Below are 24,226 nucleotides of genomic sequence, written 5' to 3'. Positions count from 1 at the left end.
TTGGCAAACACTTGTTTTGTACACTTCCAATAAGAAAGGTAGAACAGGGATCTTAACTTTTACCAAGTAAGCACAGACTCTCCCAGAAGCAGATACAGTAGAGTTGCCATATGGCTCCAGAAAAAGGAGGATGGATTGAGACAGCTGGGTTTTAATTCCATTGTTTTCATTTGAAATAAAACCCGGATGTCCTCCATTTTCTGGAACCATATGGTAACCCTAAGATACAGCCAATGGCAATCAGCATTTTTTAAGCCACTAATAGCCATGGGCTGAATTAAGTCCATATATTCAATGCCAGACTATGTCCAGGCACTGGCATTGAATATCTGTGTCAGCACAGAAGTTCTGGGAGTCAGCCAAATTTCAGACCATTGCTCAGGTAGCTTGATGGATAAAGTTAAGACAGCCTGTCCAAATGTTATCCACTTAACTGGTTAGCGAACAGAATATTGCCAATAATCAGTTGATCCCGGCTCCACTCAAATGGTGCTGCAGCAGTCAGAGGAGGTATTTAGCCACACTGTCTGTTTAAATGCTACCAAATATTTCCTCCAAGCCCACTCAGCTTGGCTTAACTAGGCAGAAGCATCTCCTGAATAAGAACAAAGGCCCTGATTCTATAAATGGCACCTAAAACATAAGCGCCAAGGAACGTGGTGCATAGTACATGTCAGTCATGAGTTGGGCGCTTTTTATGGAATCATGCCTAGTGGCATCTAAACTGAACTTAGATGCCAGAGTGTTCTTGGTCTAAATACGGGCGCCTAAGTCCATTTTAGGTGCCTACACGGAAAACACACTCAAGATTTGCTCACAATCTGCCCTTAACCACACCTACTTTCTGGTAGGCGCCTTGGGCTGGGCGTGCATCTGAAAACAATAGTTGCCTACCACCCAATTAATTTTAAGTTAGAGAATTATAAAGTCTTAACACTACGAATACCTTCCTTCCTCCCATCTTTCTGACCCCCCGAATCAACCTGTTCTACTCTTTACTCGCTCTGGAAATGACCAGAGAACTTCTTTTGTAATCCACCTTCTATATCTCTTTTGTAATCTGCCTTGAACTGCAAGGTAATGGCGGAAAAGAAATCTCTAATGTAATGTAATATAACTAATTTGATGCTGATTAAGCTGATTAAATAAATTAGGCACCCTGTCAGAGCCAGCTCTGATCCAGGGGTGGGGGATTTCTCCCACTCATCTATGGTCCAGGGTTGCCACTGTGGATGGTTTTTTGTTTTGTTTTGTTTTTTGGGGGGTATCTTCTCTTTCTTTCTTCATCTGATAGGTGGAGTTTTGTTGTTTCTGCGACACTCCCCTTCTCTTCCTGGAGGGCTGGGGCCCCTAAGGAACCAGGACCTTGGCTAGATTTATTTGTAGCTTGGATGTGTTGCTGACATTACATAGTAACATAGTAAATGACAGCAGATAAAGACCTGAACGGTCCATCCAGTCTGCCCATTAATTATAACCATTAAAAATACATGATTAAATTAACTTGTCTCTTATTTGATATTTCTGGGTCATAGACTGTAAAGTCCACCTGGTATTGTCCTAGGTTCCAAATGATGAAGTTGCTGTCCAAGCTCACTCCAGCCTATCCAACATTGGGGGGGATAGAGGGCATTTGAGGAGGTTTTTGGTTTTTTTTCCCTTTCGGGAAGGGAGGTATGTATTGCAGTTGTTGTGGTGTGAAATCTGATGATATAACTATTAGCTATTGTCTCTTATGGTCTTGTTAACGTTTCTGCTCTGTATAGTGACACAATCATCTTGTACTCTTTTATCATCAATAAAAATTGTTTGCACTTAAAATAACTTAGGCACCTAACTTTAGGCGTCTTTAATAGAATCAGGGCCAAATTGCCTTCACAGATTGAAATTCTCTTTTTCTCTGACACACTAGCCTGTTTAATTTTATGTTCTCGTAAAGAAATGAAAAGATTATGAATAATTTGATTACATAGTAGTATGCTTCATAATGTGATCATTATAATTTTTGATTCATACGTGGAAGAGTTCCATTATAAATATACAGCTTAGAGCTGAAACACTTTGGTTAATGATATTTAAATGTTGCTAGTGTTCTGATGAGAGACCTTTTTAGCTAAAAGTCATCTTCGCATAACATCTTCAGAATGTATAGGAAAACAAAATTGGTTCATACACACAAGAGATTATGATCTGTTGAATTCTTCAGTAAGCATTTTGTCGAGAAACTGCTTGAGGTTCTGTCTCAAGAGAACATATTTTCTGAGGTTCCTGCACAGAATATTAATAGTAAAGCAGGTTACAGCATCATCGGTATTTTTCCTCCGGTTAATGAATGGTATAAACGTTTTTCCAGAAACAGCTAAAGATGAAAATTCTGTGTTCTGAGGATGAAAAAATGGATATTCAGAAAAAATCAATAGAGGATAAAATTCAGATCTATGAAGAAGCTATCACAGATGAAGACATTAAGAAGGTAAAGAAGTAAGCATGTCTCAGACGTTTAGGCATTCTAAATGAAAAAGGAGTCCTGTTGCGTTCAAGCATAGAATGTTTCTTAAGGAATCTGGGTTTTTTTCTTTTTCTCCTGTAACTCTGATGAGTCAAGATGGTGGTTGAAACTCATATTTGTATTTTGTTTTCTATGTAAATTTCCATATATCTACCTAAGGTGCATTGTCAACAAAGAAGATATTTTATGAGCTTTTTGTGGCAGTAGTGACACTTTGAGTAGAGGATTTCAGCACCAAACATATGTGAAGGCTAACTTTATGTAGGCTATCAACTAGACAATGTAGGTTGGAGAACAAATACCATAGTCTACTAGTTTAAAAGTACACAAATATTTTATGAAAGGCTCAGCAAGCCCTGAACCTTTTATAAAATACACATGGTGTACTGTCACCAGTGAAATATATTTTATAACACACACAACTGAAAGGCCACTTTCTGTTGCAAAGACATAGGATTCTATACAGAAGCAAACTAAGAAGGTGTGTTCTGATTTGTTCTGCTTCCTTTTATTATTTTTTGGGGGTATTTTTGTCCTTTGGTTTATTTCCTTCATGGCTTCAGTGCCCAGAGGTCCCCTTCTTGGGCTTACTCTGCCAAGGAAAGGATGCAGACCCGCAAGTGTGGGCTGCTGTTCACGAGTCAAGCAAGTGGTCCATAAATCGTCTGGAACTGAGAGCCATTCATTTGGCGATGAAAGCATTGGAGACTTTCCTAACGAGAAAGGCCATCATGGTAGCTTATGTGAACAGATAGATAAGCACCAGAAGCCCCCCATTGCACCTGGAGGCACAGATGTTGTTCAAGTGGGCGGAAGCTCACTTACAGGCACTCTCAGTTGCTTTTGACATTATTTTTAGTGAACTAAACTATTATATGATTGCACTTTAATTGAAAGTATTTTGTAACTGTACTGTCTTTGAACTATTGTGAATGTTTTATTGTTAACTGCTTAGTTATAGGCTGTCTAGAAATTTTAGAAAGAAATAAAATAATAAATAGCCCATGTGGTAGGAATAGAGAATGCCCAGGCCAACCTTTTAAGCAAGCAGACTCTGAATACAGGGGAGTGGTCCCTGTCCCAGAGAGACATGGGGAAGACCGGAAATGGATCCCAGGGCTTCAGCCAAGAATGTGAAGGTAAATCACTTCTACAGTTGCAGAGTGGAACCGGGAAGTGCAGGGCTGGACACCTTGGTTCAGCCCTAACCCAAATAGGGTCTATTCTATGTGTTACCACCGTGGGCCATGGTAGATCGGATCATCCACAGAATCACGAGCTACCAGGGTCTGGCAATACTGGTAGCTCCGGACTGGCCTCATTGGCCATGGTATGCAGATCTGGTGCGACTACAAAGATGCAGATGTCTCAAGCTGCCAGTTCATCCAGAGCTCCTCATTTACAGCCCAGTTCCCATGGAGAATCAGAGCGCTTTGGTCCTTCCAACGCTGAATCTTCAGGTTGCCAGTCTGACCAGTGTCAGGCTGAACCTTCAACCCCCACAGACCCATGCACATGAAAATGGGGGAGGTGAAACATAGCTGGCGCCCTGTGAGATCATGCTGAGTCTTCTGCAGATGTCTGACAGCTTGCAATCAAGCCCCTGCAATGCAGTAGACGAGCAATGCTACAAGGGGAACGGCACTGAGCTCCAAAAATGCTTCTGCAGGCTGGCCAAAAGGTACCACAAGGGATCAACCTGTCAGCTGCAGTCCTCAGTCTGCTTCTCCACACAGGCAGAGCTGAACCCTCGACTAGGGGAGCTCTTAGCATCAAAATGAAGCCAAAAAGACCACAAAAAGACTGAAATAAACCAACAAAAATAAAGAAATAAGCAGAGCAAATCAGAAAGACTCCTTCATGCTTGCGTGTAGAAGGAAAAAATCAGAAGGGGCAGCAGAGCTCTATGGTGAAATAGGAGGGATTCAAAAATCAGAGTGGATACCTTCTGTATGGCTCACGGGCACAGGGATATTACTTGTCCATCCAGAATGACGCACCTATTGTAGTAGAAATTTAGTTACCTCTGGATCATTTATAAATATGTTAAAAGCAGTGATTCCAGCACAGATCCTTGGAGAACCCTACTATCTATCCTTCTCCATTGAGAATACTGACTGTTTAACCCAACTCTGTTTTCTGGCTTTTAACCTGATCTTAACTCACAATAGGACATAACGTCCTATCACATAACTATTTGATTTCCTCAGGAGTTGCTCATGAAGTGCTTTGTCAAATGCCTTTTGAAAATCCAGATACATAATATCAACTGGCTCACTTTTATCCATATGTTTATTCATCCCTTTGCAGAAATGTAGTAGATTAGTGAGGCAAGATTTCCCTTGACTAAATCCATGTAGGCTTTCTCTCATTAATCCATGCTTATGTATATATGTTCTGTCATTTTGTTCTTTATAATAGTCTCTACCATTTTGCCCAGCACTTTTGCCCAGGACGTCAGGCTCACCAGTCTATAATTTCTCAGATCACCTCTGGAACCCTTTTTTAGACATCAATGTTGCATTGGCCACCCTCCAGCCTTCCGGTATCATGCTGGGCCGCAATCCAGTTGGGTATTCATGATTTTCCCCATGAATATGCATGAGATCTATTAGCATACAATGAAAGCAGTGCATGCAAATAGATCTCATGCATATTCATTGGGGAAATCCTGAAAACCCAACTGGATTGCGGCCCTCGAGGAGGGACTTTGACACCCCTGCTCTAAGAGATCACATGTGCCTATCCCAGGCTTTCTTGAATTCAGACACAGTCTCTGTCTCCACCACCTCTTCCAGAGTCTGTTCCACGCATCTACCACCCTTTCTGTAAAAAAACATATTTCCTTAGATTACTCCTGAATCTTTCACCTCTTAACTTCATCCTATGCCCTCTCATTCCAGAGCGTCCTTTCAAATGAAAAAGACTCGACTCATGCAAATTTACATCACATAACTGAAGCTATCAGAGAGCCTAGTATCCCCTTCTGGTTTCACTTTAAGGTGAGAGGGAAGGGGCAGCAATCATTGCGTGATTAAGTAGGTGGTAGTCAGAATATATTTTTGTACCCTGGACATGAATGAAGCAGATCCAACCTAGGACATTCTTCTTTGTAGGTTTAGGCACCTAATTTTGGAACATTTCTTCCTTTTCAGCAATTGCTATTGGATATCCTGATTTTGGGCTCTCTCTCGTCCCAGGCACAACATGCTCAAAACATGCCGCCTTGCTGTTTGGACATACTGCTGTGTTGTATGCCCATTTTCTGCCTTTATAAAATGGGATTTGGCATTTCAAGCACATGGACATACATTTTGGCATGTTGAGACTTTCATGTGCTTTGAAAATAAATACCATACTATCACAAATCAATTATTCAAGCCATTTAGTCTAATGCATTTTCTAGTATCCATATCAGGGCTCCCCAAACCTGGCCTGGAGACCCTACAGCCATGAATTTTAAGGATATCCATAATGAATATTCAAACCTAAATTTTCATATACTAAGTTATATGGACAGCCATTTTAGAAAAGGGCGTATAAGTCTAACTTAGACGTTTCCTGCAAAGCATCCAATTCAGAGGTGGAGAAAAGTCCTTTTTCTAAACCACTGGACATCCAAACTTTTTTTTGAAAATGGTCTATTTTGACATCTTGGCCGCCAAGACATCCAACTTTAGGACAACTAACTTTATTCCCAATTTTCAACCACTGAAATGTCCAAGTTGAAAACATCAAAATCTAGACTTATTTGGACATGGGGCCAGCAGTGTAATAGACTGGCCACATAGACATGTCAATAGAGCAGTGGGGCACCTTAGAGAGCACTGCTGTGAACTTTACATAAAGGGTGTCATGTATATATCTCACCATAGTACCCTTGTAATTTATGGTAAACCCTCCAAAACTCTTCTAAAACTTACTATACCCACCTTCTCCCACCCCAGTAGTCCTTGTGGCTGCAGTTGCCACCTATATGGCTGTATAGTAGAATTTTGGTGGGTTTTTATGGGCTCACACTTTATACCATAAATGTACTGGTTAGAGGGGCTTATGGGCCCGGGTCCTTCTCTCCATGGCTCATTAGTCCATCCACCAAGCTACTTAAGACACCTGTGTGATGCTCTACTAACCTTTCCCATGCCAGATGCTGCTGTTCTAGAGACAGGTATGTACTGCTTCATTCATAGCTGGGGGGTGGGGGGGTGAGAGGGGGTTAATGACCACTGGGAGAGTGTGGAGTGGTGTCATAACTTAATCTCTCCAGTGATCATCTGGTCTGTTTGGGTACATTTTTGGCACTTAGATGATCTAGATCATAACATTTAAGGTCCGTCCAGGATATTTGGGGAAACGTTGGATTATAGATGCAGAATGTCTAAAGTCTAAGCATGCCCAAACCCTGCCCATAACACACCTCCTGGATCTGTCTAGACTGCCTCACAAGACGTCCAGAAAGACGGTTTTGTAAATTGGCACTAGGACGTCCCGGCGATTAGGACATCCAAGTGCCAACTTAAGATGGATTTTGGACATATTTATTTTTTGATTATGAGCCCCATAGTGTATGAAAATTTAATTCATGCAGGTTCATTAGAAATTTCTTAAAACTGTAACTGGTTTTGGAGTCCTTAGGATAGATTTTAGAAGTTCTTATCTACATTAAAGTTAAGCTGTTCCACTAAAGGTGTATTCTTATATAGCAACTTCCTATTTTAGCTTCTTTAGAGGCCCTTTTTCTAAAGCTTAGCACATGCTAAATGATTATACCTATGGGCTATGTGGCACTTCATACAAGCTAATAACCATTAGCATGCAATGAGCTTTAGTTTAAGGGCCCCATCGTTCATTATAAGAATGGGCTTATGAAACCGTATCCCATAACATTTGAATGGCTGTATTTAGCGCACCCAAACTTCATTGGGGGGGGGGAGGCGGGAGGCAGGCATTAGACCATCTTATTGGAACACACTGAGGGAGCAAGTTGAGATGCTTGCCATTCATATTTGAAGTAGGAGAAAATGTTGTTCTTTCTACCTGTTTACTAAGCAATTTTTCTGATAGTGTGAACATCCATTTGTGTCACAGCTGTTTAAATTAATTTCAGTGCGTTAACCCTATTACTGTAAATGATCATTAGATAAATCTTATCATATTACTGGAAGCTTTTAATAATAATTTGTAATGAGGCTTTCAAATTAATATTTTGAATTCTATAAAACATCTTTCATATTATATTACTTAAGAAGTAGACAGAAATTGAAAGTCTCCCTACTTATTTTGGCTCCTGGCCTTTTTGGCAGATTCCCAGGCAGAGAGAGGTAGTACATAGAAATAAAAGAAAAGAAAAAAAGGTGATACTTTTTTTATTGGATTACTTTAATATATTTTTTTGACAAGCTTTCGTAAGCAGGATATTCATGCCTTTGAAAGCCTTGCCAAAAAAATATATCAAGGCAGTCCAATAAAAAAGGTATCACCTTATTTTCCTATCTGGTTTTTTTTTTAATTTTGTATATTTATTACATTTTAAGTGGACTAACGTCACAACCATACTGTTATGTTTAAGTGGACTAACATCACAGAGAAGGAAATTTTAGTTTTTAGTGCAGTTGGCATTATCCTTGGGTTTTAATAAATGATGTACACCCAAAAATCTAAACCACATTCCATAGTAACATGGCAACTTATATTTGCTACTGAAATGAAAGATATATTCTGTATTTTTTTCTGCGTTTGTTTGATTTTTAGCTTGTGTTTCCACTGTTCTGGACTTGCACTTATTATTCATTTCACACTGCTTAGGGCTTGCTGTCACTGAATTTCAGGAAACAATCTGCCGGTATTTTTAAAGGATCCGTTTAAAAGACTTTAGGGTCACTCTTCAAGGTGTTTAGGCACCTAACTTTGGAAGTTAAGTTCCTAAATTATCATCTTTAAAACTGATGTAAGGTTAAGTTCATAAATTTAGGGAATGGGAGCTTGTATACTGCCTTTTTGTGGCTTTGGCATTCAAAGTTGACATTCAGAGCAATGGGCACTGGAGGATTGAGTGACTTGCCCAGGGTCACAAGGAGCAGCAGCACTGGGATTTGATCTTACAACCTCTGGATTCATAGGCAGCAGCTCTACCAATAAGAAACACTTTGCCAGACACAAAAATCCATACTGAGTCTCTTAACAGCAACCAGTCAAGCTCACAAGTATACAGAAGATTCCAAAAAGTGAGTTGGAACAAGAGTAGAATCAGCTCTGTAAAGCTGTGGCACCTAGTACTTACTTTCAATATTTTGGGGTAATTCTGTATGGAACCTACTGGTTGTAGGCTCAAGAAGTGCGTAAATGACAGTTCCTACTCATTTACACACATAAGAGGCCTCATATAATATTGACTAGTAGAAAAATACACATTTATTTATTTATTTAGGTAATATATGGAAATAAAACAAAAACATGAAAGAAAAAATAATACTTTTTTGTTGGACTAACATACCCCTCCTTCCCCCCTTTTACAAAAGCAGTTTTTAGCTCCAGTCACTGCGGTAACAGTTCCAGTGCTCATAGAATTCCTATGAGTGTCAGAGCTATTGCCAATGCGGCCGGCGCTAAAAACCACACTACGCTTTTGTAAAAGGGGATGGTGTTAATGTAGCTTGTGATCAGAAATTAGCTCATACAAGTTGATTTCTGATCTGAGGAAGAAGGAGTTACCTTTGAAAGCTAATCATAAACTACATTAAAACCCCCTTTTATCAAGCCACGTTGGGTTTTTTTTTATTGCTGGCCACTGTGGTAAAAGCTCTAATGCTCATAGGAATTCTATGAGTGTCAGAGCTTGTAACGCAGCTGCCGGCAATAAAAGGCCCTAATACGGCTTGATAAAAGGGGGCCTTAATGTAGCTTATGATTAGCTTTCAAAGGTAACCCCTTCTTCCTCAGATCAGAAATCAGCTTGTATTTACCTAGGCACAGGCAGTTACACTAGCTATACGGACAGTGTAAGTGCCTTATATTTTCATGCACTTTCAGCCACTTGTACTAATATTCTATAAAGAAAAGTGTCTACTTTTCTTATAGAATAGGCCTAAAATAAGTGCCATTGCCATTGCATTTATTAGGTATTAGTTTCTGTATAGTGTGATGAAAATTGTGCACACAAACCTGTGTGCATTGCTGATTTGTGTGTAAAACTTAATTGCTTAACAAGCTAATCGGCGCCAATAATTGGCAATTAACAAGAAATAATCAGCACTAATTAGAAGTAATGCGCACAACTTGCTAAGGGCTAGATTCACAAAGCAAACCGATCATGTACTAACTCCAAAGTAGGCATGTTTAGGGCCAAAAGACTTAGGCGTAATGCTCTAAAGCAGTGGTTCCCAACCCAGTCGGGTTTTTGGGGTAACCCTAATGAATATGCATGAGAGAGATTTGCATATAATGGAGGTGACAGGCATGCAAATCTGCACCATGCATATTCATTAGGGCTATCCTGAAAACCTGACTGGCTGGTGGTCCTCCAGGACAGGGTTGGAAACTGCTCTAAAGTACTTAGGCACCTATAATGTAGGCTCCTAAGGCACCGGTGCCTATTTTTTTAGGCACCCAGTTACAGAATCTGTCCCTTGCTCCTGTTTAGGAGACACTAAGGGATAAAAGTCTATAAAAATTAGGCACTGCTAACAATGGCATGGTAAAGAGGGGGGCAGTCTGCCCTGGGCGTGGTCTTCCTCTGGGCGCCTGCCACCCCCCTTCCCACTTCTCCCCTGCTGCTCATGTGCCCCCTCCACCCCTTCCCAGTACCTTTTTAACTTCAGCGCGAGCAACAACGAACTTGCTGCCCATGTCAACTTTGGCGCTTTCTCTGACATCACTTCTGGAAGGAAGTGACTTCAGAGCTCCAAATCTGATGCAAGCAGCAAGTTCATTGCTACTTACACTGAATTTAAAAAAGTATGGGCTAGGGGTGCGGGCACAAGCGCGTAGCAGGGGGGTGGGGAAGAAGATGGGAGAGGGGTGCCACCACCCCGGGTGCTGGTCACCTCGCTAGGCCACTGACTTCTAAAGATTGGCATGCAACATTTCATTTGATTTTAATAATTCTTATACCGCTCAAACCGAAGTGCTAGAGACGTTTACAATACTAAAACATTACATAATATAATAAAATTGACAATATAATAAACTTTCTCAATTGTACAATCACTCCAACAATTATTCTCTAAAGGGCAATCCAAGATGAACACTCTTTATAAAATAGCATTGAGCATTGAATTCCGCACACTTTGGACACCAGGAGATACGTCAGATGAATCCTGGTGTTAATCCAGGCATAGAAGTTGGGGCACGAATCACCTCTATTCTGTAACGTCCTGTATATATTTTGTGAGTGCCTCTAACCTTCCCATATCTCTCCAATTTAGGTACGCTTTGTTAACAGAATAGTGTGCAGCCAGATTGTCACCCAAATTATAATTAATGCCAATTAAGTGTTTGTTAACTCTAATAATTAAATCATTGGAGCCTATTGACTAATTTTTGGGGCATAGATCTGAGATCCATGTCCTGTATAGAAACCAGTGTTAAATGCTTCCCTGTTAACTCCTCATTAGCCAGGTAGCACACAAGTACTAGTTGGTTTATTCCTTGCCCATGACACGCTGCCATCTGAAAATAATTTGTTTTTAAAAGCACAAGATTACCGTATTTTCACTCATATACCGCGCACCCGTGTAAAACGCGCACACGGGTATAGCGCGCAGGGTGCAGAAATTTATGTAATAAAATTTTAATATAGCACGCACACGCGTATACCGCGCATGCTAAAGCCTAGTCCAGCCAGGCACAGGAAGAAGGAGGATCTCTCTCGCACCGCCCAGCCCAACCCAACGAGGGAGGATCTTCGGGCACTGGTACTGGCACATCCTGTGCATTGGTGCTGGTGACGCGAGCGGGGAGGGGGGGGAGGATGCCGGTTCGCAGGGGGAATGCCGGATCAGAATGAAAAAAAAAATTTATACAACGCGCTCACACGTATAACGCGCATGGTTATGCACGGTTTGTAAAATCGTGCATAACGCGCGTGTTATATGCGTGAAAATACGGTAGAGTGCACTGCCAAACAAATTACCACAAAATGCTTTAGCACATTTTGCGGTAAGCCTTTTTTCCCCGTGTTAAGCACATATTAGCATTTATTCCAGTTTGGTAAAGGGCCTCTAATCACCCTAATTCTATATATAGAACTCAAAATTGTAAGGGCAAATTTTGGCGTGCACGTAATTTAATTGACAACTGAGTGCTGATAATTGGGTGCTAATTATCAATTATCAGTGCTAATTGGCATTAATTTAAATTTACACATGCAATTGTAGGCACTGGAATTCACACATAAATTTTACATGTGGATCTGAAAAGGGGAGTGGGCTATGGAAGGCGCATGGGCGGATCAAGGGATGTTCCTGCAATTTGCAATGTAGTTTTACAGAATAAGAGAGATCCACACCTAATGTAAGCATGAGACTTCACACCAGGGGCTAGATTCACTAAGCAAACCGATCGTGTACCGATCGGTTTGCGACCCCGGCCCGATTCACTAACCTCTCCTGCGATACGCTTCCAATCCGTGCATGCAAATGAGGGGAATTGCATGCAAAGTAGGTAGGGACGCGATTCACTAAACAAATTTCCCGATCCGACTGGGCTGGCCGATCAACCCAAAAAGTGACTGCTGGAGACAAGTCGAAAATGTCTTTTCGACTCTCCAGCTCCATTAAAAGCCCTGCTCTCTGCTGGTCCTGCTCTCTGCTGCCCCGAATCTTTCCTGCCCTTCCCCGCACTGCGAGCCTGTGGTTTTAACCCACGGGTTAAAGCGGGTTAAAACCACGAGCTCCCTGTCCGGCTTAAAAGTTTAACATTCTTTTAAAAAATCGCAGCTTAGATGCCCTCCACCCACGCCAATGTCCCCTATTGATGCCCCCCCCCCCGTGCCAATGTTCCACAAAAGGCCCAGCCCACCTCCCTCCCTCCCTGCACCTTAATCTCTAGGCCGATCGGCTGGCTGGGCCAGCCCACCTCCGGCTGGGCCAGCCCACCTCCGGCTCGGCCAGAACCTAAAAGTTGGGAGCAGGAGGGGTGCTCAATCCCTTCTGCTCCATAGGCCTCCCACCATCTCCCCGGCCGAGCCCGGCCTTGCACCCCCGTACCTCAGAGTTGGGAGTAGTAGGGGTGCTCAGTCCCTCCTGCTCCTTAGTCCTCCAGTGATGTCTTCGGGGAACAGGAAGAACCGCAAACTTCTCCTGCCCCTCCTGATGACGCTCTGCTAATGTGGGCCTTAGGCCCCGCCCCATTGTATCATGTGATGAACAGGCAGGAGCCTAAGATCCTTATTGGCTCAGGCTCCTACCTTGGGAGGGGCCTGGGGTGCCTGAGCCAATCAGGGACTTCCTAAGGCTCAGCCCTAAGGAAGTCCCTGATTGGCTCAGGTACCCCTGGCCCCTCTCAAGGTAGGAGCCTGAGCCAATCAGGGCCTTAGGCCCTGCCCTGTGCATCCCATGATGCACTGGGGAGGGGCCTAATGCCTCAGAGTCGTCGCAGGAGGCATTGGAGCAGGAGGGGTTGAGCACCCCTCCTGCTCCCTTAAAGGTACAGGGAGGGAAGGTGGGAATGGGGGGTGGCAGGAGAGAGTTGGCATCCCTCCTGCAGTTTATTTTTTGGTGGGTGGGGATGAGTTGGCTGGGCCTGGCAAGCCGGCCGGACTAGATTTTGCCACAGGGAGGGAGGTGGACCGGGCCAGGCCCGGCTACAAGGGGTAACGTGGGGCATTGGTGCATGAGGGGGCATCACGTTGGGGCATCGATGCGGGGAGGGGGGGGCATGTGTCTGAGCCGCAACTTTTTTTTTTTTTAACTTTTTCCTTTTTTGTAGGCCAGGGAGCCCATGGTTTTAACCCGCGGGTTAAAACCACAGGTTCCCAGTTCGGGGAAGGACAGGAGAGATTCGGGGTGAGAGCGGGGTGGCAGGAGAGATTCGGGCCAGAGCTTCAGGATAGCAGAGAGCAGGCTGTGGGGCAAATTTTTTGTGGGGTTCGGGGCACTTGTTGGGAGGGGGAGGCTTAATTTTTTTAAAATTGGGCAGATATTTTGCGTGTGTAAAACACGCAAAATATCTGCCCGATTAAAAAAAAAATTTAAAAAGCCGGCAGAAGCCCTGACAGTAGGCTGTTTCTCCTGTCACTACTGTCAGGGCTTTGGCGATCCTTGCAGTTGGCTGGGGGCATGCCAACGATCGTCTCCATTTGCATGCAGGCCTTTAGTGAATTCATCGGCCTGCATGCAAACGGAAATGGATCACACACGGATCGGAGGGTTAGTGAATCTAGCCCCAGATTTCAGTTGGTATAAATCTTCATGCCCCAAATTGAGTGTGGATCCTGACACCAAACGCTATAAGCGGCACCCAACTCTGAGTGCCTTATATGAAATAGAACTTAGCACTAGTTTTTGTCAGTGCCTGAATTTGGGCATCATTTTACAGTATTGAGTCCTATATATCCAAAGGTAATTTAAATAGATGCCAGCAAGCTTTAAAAAAAAAATGCAGTTTTGCACTGTTGCCTATCATGTATTTGTAGTTGAATATCAGGCCCATTAAATCTCATAAACTAAAAAAATGCAATCCCTCAGATAAAGCAGATGGTATGAGTACATAAGAAAACATTCATGTATATTTTTTGTCCATTTTTTATTTACTCTTCAGGTCCGTGGGGAATTACTGCTTGAAAGAGTGCGTCAGTTGAAGGCTCGAGAGAATAAACTTGGGGAATATATTGCTTCTTTGCAGTTCCATAAGACTTTAAAAAAATCAAATACACTTGAGATTCACATGGCTGTCATAAATCTACAGGCACTGCTTTTAGAGCAACTGTGCACATCGGGAATAAAGACAGAATATGAACAATTGGCAGAGACACATGTTCGAGTGAGTAATAAACTGTTGAGGCTTAAATATTCCCATATTTCCTTTTTTTTTTTTAAATGCTAAACCAGGGTGGGCAAACTATAACTCACCACTAAATCTTATGCAGACTGCAAAAACATCATGGGAGGTATACACAGAAAACGTCAGTAACTAAAGTTTTAGAAATTTTAAATACTGTGTTTTATAATATTTTCAGAATAACCGCGCTAGCATTTGTTTCCATCATTTTCAGAGGGAATGCATAAATACAAGTTCATAAATCCAATGGCGTAAAACCAGCCCTAAATAAAATACTCCTGAAACAGTATAGGCCAGGAGTGGCTTGGCAACTTCAACATTTATGTCAACGACCCTTCCAACTCCTACGCTTCCAGGTTCCTTGCCCTAACATCCTCATTCAATCTCCAGCTGTGCTCCATTATCCCTACACACCAAAATGGCCGCTGCCTGGACCTAGTACTTTTTTCCAACTGCTCAACCACCAAATTCTGTAACACCACCCTTCCCTTCTCTGATCATCATCTGCTAATGTTCACAATTCATCACCCCACTCTCCCAGACTCGTCCAGTCACCACTAATACTTTCAGGCTATTGTCCACTGCTGTCTCATCCCTCTCCTCAATTACTATATCACACAAGGCCGCCTCCCCCTCCACTCACTCCATCTGTCCCTTGAATAATACTCTTGCCTCCAAAGGTAGCCAATGAAGTAAACGATATTATGGACTAATATGGTCGTTCTTTTTTAAACCAAAAATAAAAAAAACAGCTGTATTCTGAATTGTCCTTAATTTCCTTAGAATTTTTTTGGGTGCTCCTAAATAGATGATGTTACAATAGTCTAAAATAGATAAAACTAATTCCTGCACCAATAGTCTGAACGATAAAGGATCAAAATATTTTTTATGATTCTTAATTTCCACAATGTAAAAAAGCATTTTTGTACCACTAAGTTCGTGTGTTCTGCTAGTGTTAAATGTCAATCTAGTGTGACTTCCAGAATTTTGATAGATTTAATAATTGGGTAGTCATGACCATTAAGATGAAGCAATGAGTTTGTTATTTTGTTGTTGAGACTAGCCAAGAAAAGTTTGGTCTTTTCCGTATTGAGTTTCAGTTTGAAATTAATTGTCCACTGTTCTAACTGAGTCATAATAGAAGATATCTGGTTTAAAATTTCAGTTGTAAAATTATTTAGAGGGATTAAAATATTAATGAGTTACCGTCACAAATCACTTATTTATGTTCCTGCCTAAACCTACCTCTCCACTTTCCCCATTCTATGTCTCTGTGGACAACACTCTCATCCTCCATGTCTTGTCTGCTTGTAATCTTGGGGTCATCTTTGACTCCTTTCTCTTTCTTTGCCTAGATTCAACATACCACTAAAACCCGCCACATCTTCCTTGTAATATTACCAAATTCTGACCCCTCCTCCAAGCACACTACCAAAACCCTTATCCACATTCTCATTACTTCGTACTTAGATTACTGCAATACACTATTCTCAGGTCTTCCGCTCAGTCATCTTTCTCCCCTTCAATCCGTTCAAATTCTGCTGCACTACTCATATTCCTCGAGGGCCACTATACTCTTGTTATCCTCTCCTAAAGTCACTTCATTGGCTCCCCATCCATTTCCGAACATAATTCAAACTCCTCTTACTGACCTGCAAATGCATTCACTCTGAAACCCCTCATTATCTCTCTTCACATATTTCTCCCTTTGTCCGTCCATCCCCCAAACTAGCTGCAGTGTTTTGTACTATTTGGATCTGCCTGATCATGTACTTTGGGATGCCTAGAAGGACTGCATTGCAATAGTCAAAGATTGAGAGTACTGGGGATATTACTACGTTGGACATTGCTTGATGGGTTAGGTAGAGTTTGCCATAAGTGTTTTTCATGATGTGTTAGATGTGTATTGTCATGTCTAGGTTTGGGTCTAGCCATACTCCTAGGTTTCTCATTTCTTCCGTGGATGATTTTATGGTGTTGCCATTCAGAGTTAGTTGATAACTTGGGCGGTTTTCACCCCATTTGTTGATTAGAAGTAGTTCTATTTTCCCTGTTAGCTACTACTCCGTTCATTTGGAACCAACCAAAGATTTTCTCTAGGCCCTTCTTGGTCTTCACATCCCGTTTCTTCAGCGGGATGACCAGTTGGATGTAATCTGCATAGATGTAGAATTCCCATCCTTGTTTTCTGATGAATTTCCCCAGCGGTTGGCGGAAGATGTTGAACAACACGGGTAATATGGCTGAACCCTGTGGTACTCCTATGTCGACTTCCTCCTGGTTGCTTGTAGTCCCCTGCCATTCTGCTCTCATTAATCTTTTGGATAAAAAAAGGATTCTATCAATGCCATGACTTTTCCTTTGAGGCCTAATTCTCTGCAGCATCTCAATTTTAACAGTATGTGTTGAAGGCTGCTGAGAGGTCCAGGAATCCCAGCAGCACGTCTTCTAATCTAATCTTCTAGTTCTGCGTTGCACATACCTAAGCAGGCTCAAGATGACTTACAAAGAGAAGTGAGAGGAAGCGGAGAGAAGCAGGGAGAGAAGGGGAGGAGACATGGGGGAACATTTGGGCAGAGGAAGATCTGAGATGTGCAAGTGTCAAAGAAGTAGGTTTTCAGTTCAGTTCTGGTCATTTCAGTGAGGTCATTCCAGGTTTTCACCCCTAGGAAGGTAAGCATGGAGTGAAAAATTTGCTTGTATTGGAGATTTTGTTGAAGGAAAGTTTAGTAATATCCTGTTAAGGGTTCTGTGGGAGGTAGACCATGCTTTTGAGAAGATCTGGATGAGTGGAGCTGCTGAGTTTCCGTGAATTATTTGGTATAAGATGCATGAAGTTTTAAATTTTATTCATGATGGAATGGGTAACTAGTATAGTTGCTTGATGAAGGCTGATATTGAGTCGTATTTTTTCAGGTTGAAAATTAGTCTTACAGCTGTGTTATGTATGAGTTGCATTTTATGGATCAATGCGGTGTTGATTCCCATGTAGGCAGAGTTACAGTAGTCCAGCTGTGGTAGGATCATCGACTGTACAATCAGAGCAAAGTGATGCTGATGAAAGTATGGTCTGATGAGTCTTAGTTGCCTCATGGTGAAGAGGGACTTTTTCCGGATATTAGAGATTTGAACTTCCATGGTTAGTATGGAATCAAGAATGCAGCTTAGGATTTTGGGGGTTTTTTCGATAGCGAGGGTATGGCCCGATCGGAGAGTGATGATTGTCGGTGCTGTCTGTTCGGCTGTGTGGAAGTATACGATTTTGGTTTTGGTTTGGTTTAGTTTTAGCTTGTTGATTGTTGCCCAATTTTGGATTCTTTCAGTATTGATTGAGACTTTGTTGGTGACATCTGATGGGTTGTTGGTTGTGGGGATGAGGAGCAGAATGTCATCTGTGTAAGACATTATGCTTTCATCATCAAGTTTGATGTTTCCGAGGGAACTCATGAAAAGGTTAAACAGGATGGGAGAAAGTGGAGAGCCTTGAGGCACCCTACAGAAGGCCTTCCAGGGGTTGGAGATCTCTTCATTAAAGATGTATTCTCTTTTTTGTAGGAAGTCAGAGAACCATTTTAGCACTGTTCCAGTTACACTAATTTCTGACAGTTTTGTTAATAGAAGGTGATGATCCATGGAGTCAAAGGCAGCTGAAATGTCAAATTGCAGGAGTATTGCTTGACATCCCGTACTGAGTAGTTGTTTGGTTTATGTGATTAAAGTGAGGTTGAGAAGTTCAGTGCTGTGTTGTTGACGGAATCCGAATTGGGTCAGATGGAGACATGAATGTTGTTCAATGTAGGCTGCAAGTTGTTTACTTAAGTTGATCTTGATGATTTTTGTTAGAATAGGTATTCCAGCGATGGGTCTGAAGTTGGAGGTCATGGAGAGATCTGCCTTTGGATTTTTTGATATGGGAGTAAATGCTATTTTTCTCATTGTTTCTGGTAATTGGTCTTGGTTTAGGGAGGTATTAAGAAGGTTGGTGATCCAGATGATGATTTGCTCGGGCGTGGTTGCAAGGAGGTAGATAGGGAATTGTCCAGGTGTTTGAGGGTCGAGTCCTGTACCACTACTAGTACTGTTTCCATGCTCAGGTGTCTCCTGAACCCTGATTGGGCCTGGTCTAGCTTCAATGAGTTTTCTAGGAAGTCTGATATTTGTTGGCAGGCTAGTTTGTCTATTAATTTAGATACTCATGGTTGGTTGGCTACTGGTCTGTAATTGGACAGATCTTCTAGGTCTTTTTCTTTGTTCTTCAGAATGGGCCTGATGACAGAGTTTCTACTTGAATGGGACCTCTCCTGACTATATTGATTATAATGATTTATTGATAAGATCTGTGAGATAGGCGAGTCCCGGGCATGTGTCAATGGATGGTGGGCCCAGTTTCACTCTTGTTAGTATTTTCTTCACTTGTAACTCTGTGATTGGTTCAAACTCTCCCATTGTGTCTCCTGTTTCCTTTGTATGTTTATCTATTAATATGTTGTTATTTAATAATAATAACTTTATTTTGTATACCGCCATACCCAGGGAGTTCTAGGCGGTTCACATCAATTAATCAGAGTTACAAACAATGAAGTCGTTGAAGTTATCAGGAAAGTACAGGTCATTTAAGTTAACAGGTTAGGAATGTACAATAAGAAGGAGAAGATGGAGTTCAGTTCAATAATGGATGGGGTGAGGGGGGTAGGAGAGGGGTATTAAGGGTTCTGTTCGGGGAATAAGTGGGTTTTAAGTTGTTTTCTGAAGTGGAGGTAGGTGGCGGCATCGAGTGCAATTGGGGCTAGCCATGGGTTCAGTTTGGCTGCCTGGAAGACGAAGGTTTGGTCAAAAAACCTTTTGAGATGACATAGTTTTAGGAAGGGGAAGGCGAACAGATGAATTCTGCGGGAGTTCTTATTGTTGCAATTTAAATAGAAGTGAGGGTTGAGGTAGCTTGGAGATATACCAAAAACTGTTTTGTAGCAGAAGCAAGCGAATTTGAATAGGACTCTGGATTCAAATGGTAACCAATGTAGTTTGTGGTAGAAGGGGGTGATGTGTTCCCATTCCTATCACTTCCATTATATGCAAATCTCTCTCATGCATATTCATTAGGGCTAGCTTGAAAACCCGATTAGCCTGGTGGTCCTCCAGGACAGGGTTGGGAACCACTGGTCTATAACACTTTTAAAGCTGTGGAGTTGCAGTCCCCTATTTCTTCCTCTCTGTCAAATAGTACATCTACAGTATGTCCTTTAGTAAGGGTTTTTTCCTTCACTGTTTGGTGTATTCCTAGGCCTAAATCTCTAAAATAAACAAATGTGTTTATACTTTCAAAAACATCTCATAAGTTGGTGAGGCTAGACTTGATTTTGCTTAACCTATGCTTTACACATTCCCATTATGTCATTTTATAAAGATACATGGGCTTCTATGGTGTTAATTTAATAAAGATTTTTGTGCCTGTGGATCTTGTGCCTTGAAGAAGTGGCAAACAGCCACGAAATGATGGCCACCTTCAGGCGAACCTGTACTTTCTCAAGATAAGCAGTTTATTGCTACTTCATTTAACACAGTCTAATGCTTATTGGCAGCTGGTGATTTCTACTGTTTTGAATTATAGTTCGAACAAATGTTGGATAAGTTAAGCTTGCCAGTTAAATGCATGGTGAAGGGTTGTTGTTTTTTGGGAGGTTTTGTTGCCATTGATTAAAATAGAGCAAAAGATTCTGTTCACTTCATTTGGTATATTGGAAGTTGTCCTTTGTGCCATCTGAGGCTTTATTCCTTCACTTAAGCTTTTCCTTCATGCTGATGTATTGGGGCGTAGCAATATATTTAAACTGGTTTGGGGCCCGCCGACATCTTATATTACCTGATTATAATTATAATTGTACGTCTTAATTTTTGTTATTTCCTCATGCACATCCAGGGAAGGGGGAGAGGGTGGGAGGCTTATTTTTATCTTTGTTTTACACCTTTGAATACATACATACAGAGTGGGTGGGAGGTGGGTGGGATTGCATTCTTATTCTATATAAGGAAATGTTAGTGATTGATTATTTGTATTATATGTATTTGTGCTTTTATTGATTAGACGGGTGGGTGGGTTAAAATGCTTGCTTAAAGGTGTTTGAAAGATGAATGTGCTTTTATTTTATTAGATGTTCAATTGATCATTTGCACTGTTCATATTTGGAAAATAAATAAAGTTTAATTTAAAAAAAAAAAGCTTTTCCTTCATTTTTTCAATATAAAATTTCTTTGCATGTATGCTGGAAATTTGTTTATTTTGATCTACAAAGTGCAAATTTGCACGTCACAAATATGGGTGATCAACTTTCTAGAATTAGGAGATGTGTGTTTACATAGAGTACACCTTCGTGGGAACATGTGCATATTTTTGTGAGAGTATTTATGCACTGCTGATAAGTCACTCTAGGATTCTATTTTATAAAGGCATATAGAGGTGTGTTTTCAAAGCACTTAGGGCTCCTTTTACAAAGGTGTGCTAGGGCCATAACGCGCGCAATACCGCGCGTTACATTCCCGAGCAAGCTAGCCACTACTGCCTCCTTTTTAGGAGGCGGTAGATTTCGGCATGCGCTAAAAACCCTAGCGCACCTTCGTAAAAGGAGCCCTTAGACTTACAATGTTATAAGTTTCTTGACTTGTTATATGTTCTTATACCTGTGTATTGCACTGTTAATATTTAAAAATTAATAAAGATTTATTAAAAAAAAGAAAGTTAGCCTCATAGTCACTTAGGATGCCTTTATTAAATGTGCATATTTTTAGGGTTCTGATATAGAAACATAGAAACATAGAAGATGACGGCAGAAAAGGGCTACAGCCCATCAAGTCTGCCCACTCTGCTTACCCACCCCCTGTCTATGCCCTAATGACCCAATTTCCTTATCTTGACCCTCGTAGGGATCCCACATGGGTATCCCATTTATTCTTAAAGTCTGGCATGCTGTCTGCCTCGATCACCTGCACTGGAAGCTTGTTCCAAAGATCAACCACTCTCTCTGTGAAGAAATACTTTCTGGTGTCGCCATGAAATTTTCCGCTCCTGAGTTTGAGCGGGTGCCCTCTTGTGGCCGAGGGTCCCTTGAGAAAGAAAATATTATCTTCCACTTCGACACGTCCCGTGAGGTACTTAAATGTTTCGATCATGTCTCCCCTCTCCCTACGTTCCTCAAGAGTGTAGAGCTGCAATTTGTTCAGTCTCTCTTCGTACGAGAGACCCTTGAGCCCCGAGATCATCCTGGTGGCTGTCCGTTGGACCGATTCAATTCTGCGCACATCTTTACTGTAATGTGGCCTCCAGAATTGCACACAGTACTCCAGATAAGGTCTCACCATGGCCCTGTACAACGGCATTATGACTTCAGGCTTTCGGCTGACGAAACTTCTATTGATACAACCCAATATCTGCCTTGCCTTAGATGAAGCTTTCTCCACTTGATTGGCAGTTTTCATGTCTGCACTGATGATTACTCCTAAATCTCGTTCTGCTGAAGTCCTAGTTAAAGTTTCTCCGTTCAAGAAGTACGTCCTGCATGGATTTCCGCTTCTGAGGTGCATGACCTTACATTTCTTAGCATTGAAGCCTAGCTGCCAGGTTGAGGACCAACTTTCCAATGTAAGCAGGTCCTGCGCCATATAATTCTGTAAACTGCATTCACTTACTATATTACATAGTTTGGCGTCATCGGCGAATAGTGTTATTTTACCTTGAAGCCCTTGAGTCAGATCCCCTATGAATATGTTGAAAAGGAGTGGACCCAGGACCGAGCCCTGCGGCACTCCACTGGTCACCTCCGATGTTTTAGAGAGGGTATCATTAACCACCACCCTCTGAAGTCTGCCACTCAGCCAATCATTGACCCATGCAGTTAGTGTCTCTCCTAACCCCATCGATTCCATCTTGCTTAGCAGCCTGCGGTGTGGGACACTGTCAAAAGCTTTACTGAAGTCCAGGTACACGACGTCCAAAGACTCTCCCAAGTCCAACTTTCTTGTTACCCAGTCAAAGAAGCTGATGAGATTGGATTGGCAGGACCTACCCTTGGTGAATTCATGCTGACTGGGATCCCGAAGATTCCCTTCATTCAAGATCGTGTCCAATTTGCTTTTAATTAGTGTTTCCATGAGTTTGCACACTATTGATGTGAGACTCACCGGTCTATAATTCACAGCCTCTGCCCTGCAACCCTTTTTATGCAGAGGAACGACATTAGCTAATTTCCAGTCCAGGGGAACTTTCCCCTTACTTAGGGAGAGATTGAATAGCTCAGCCAACGGTTTCGCCAGGACATCGCTCAATTCTCTGATCACTCTTGGGTGCAAATTGTCTGGTCTCATGGCTTTGTTCACCTTGAGTCTTGCCAGTTCACTGTAAACTTCACCTGGTGTGAACTCAAAATTCTGAAACGGGTCTTCTGTGCTTTGTGTTGCCTTCAACTGCGGACTGTGTCCCGGTGCCTCACAGGTGAAGACTGAGCAGAAGTATTCATTCAGTAGTTCGGCTTTATCGGAATCTGCTTCCACGTAACTTCCATTCGGTCTTCTAAGGCGTACTATCCCGCCTGTGTTCCTTTTTCTATCACTAATATACCTGAAGAAGGATTTGTCCCCCTTTTTAATGTTTTTTGCCAGGCACCTTATTATTAACCCCCCCCTCCCCACTCTTCCTTTTTTTAAAAAAAAATTAAACTGTGGCAGAGGTTTCTACTTTGGCCCGGAACACAAAATGCTTCGATATTGCTCCAACATTCATAGAATTCCTGTGATCTGGATATGCCATCATGAAGACGGGCTACTGGGCTAGATGAACCATTGGTCTGACCCAGTAAGGCTATTCTTATGTATCAAAATTAGCCCTTGCAATATTGTGTGCACATATTTTATAGAGTGCATCACAACTCCGCCCATGCTGCACTGAAAATATACCAGGAAAGTTTATTCATATATGGAGTAAAAGTAGTGCTGTGTTTCTGTGTTCCCACTGGTTATGATGTATACCCTATGCAATTTTATACTAGCCATTTTCCACATATAAACCATCCTTCTTGCATACACTCAATCATTGTTTTAGTGTCTGGCTTGTAATAAGATACTCATCCTTTTTAAACACTAGATGATTGTCAACTGTCATTTTTAAATGTGATAGAGAAATTGTGAATTAGTAGCAGAAATGTATTTAAAATAGAATTGAATTTTTTTTTTATTTTTCATGGTAAAATTCAAGTTTTGTAATGTATTCACTTTCTAGGAAATTGAAGAACTTGGCAGAAAGCTGAAACTTGAGATATCACAGAAGGAATTAACTCAGCATCAGCAGCGCTTAGGGAAAATGCAAACATGGACTACAGATGAGTTGGTGTCCTACAGTGAATCTGGGGAAGCTTCCCATAGGACAATGTCTGAGATTCTACGACAAGCTTTAAATGCTTGTAAAAGGTTAATAGATTTTCAAAGAGAGAGGTGAGAGATACAGTATATAGGGCAAAATTCACTAAGCAAACCGATCGTGTACCGATCGGTTTGCAACCCTGACCTGATTCACTAACCTCATGGCCGATCTGATTCCGATCCGCGCATGCAAATGAGGGTAAGCGGTATGCAAAGCAGGAAGGACACAATTCACTAAACTTTTTCAGCAACACCAACTGGGCTGGCCGATTCAAAAAGAAGCGACTGGTGGGGACCAGTCGCTCACGACCTTTC

General features: G+C 41.8%; 1 protein-coding gene across 8 annotated transcripts in view; it reads left to right on the top strand.

The window, feature by feature from the left end:
* EVC2 (EvC ciliary complex subunit 2) overlaps positions 1 to 24,226 on the top strand; it is a 235,272-nt gene that overhangs the window by 181,508 nt on the left and 29,538 nt on the right. For 5 of the 8 annotated variants that reach the window (XM_033949419.1, XM_033949454.1, XM_033949436.1 and 2 more), the window contains 4 exons: positions 2,354 to 2,473; positions 5,413 to 5,511; positions 14,267 to 14,488; positions 23,772 to 23,983. In XM_033949419.1, coding sequence (XP_033805310.1) covers positions 2,354 to 2,473; positions 5,413 to 5,511; positions 14,267 to 14,488; positions 23,772 to 23,983 — 653 coding nt within the window. The remainder of the gene's footprint in view (positions 1 to 2,353; positions 2,474 to 5,412; positions 5,512 to 14,266; positions 14,489 to 23,771; positions 23,984 to 24,226) is intronic. The other 3 variants (XM_033949464.1, XM_033949427.1, XM_033949444.1) reach the window with 2 other exon arrangements.

Source organism: Geotrypetes seraphini, chromosome 1 (genome assembly GCF_902459505.1).
Source record: "Geotrypetes seraphini chromosome 1, aGeoSer1.1, whole genome shotgun sequence".
NCBI classification, from domain to species: Eukaryota; Metazoa; Chordata; class Amphibia; order Gymnophiona; family Dermophiidae; genus Geotrypetes; species Geotrypetes seraphini.
The sequence above is the reverse complement of the archived record's forward strand: the minus strand, read 5'-3'. Positions and strand labels throughout refer to the sequence as shown.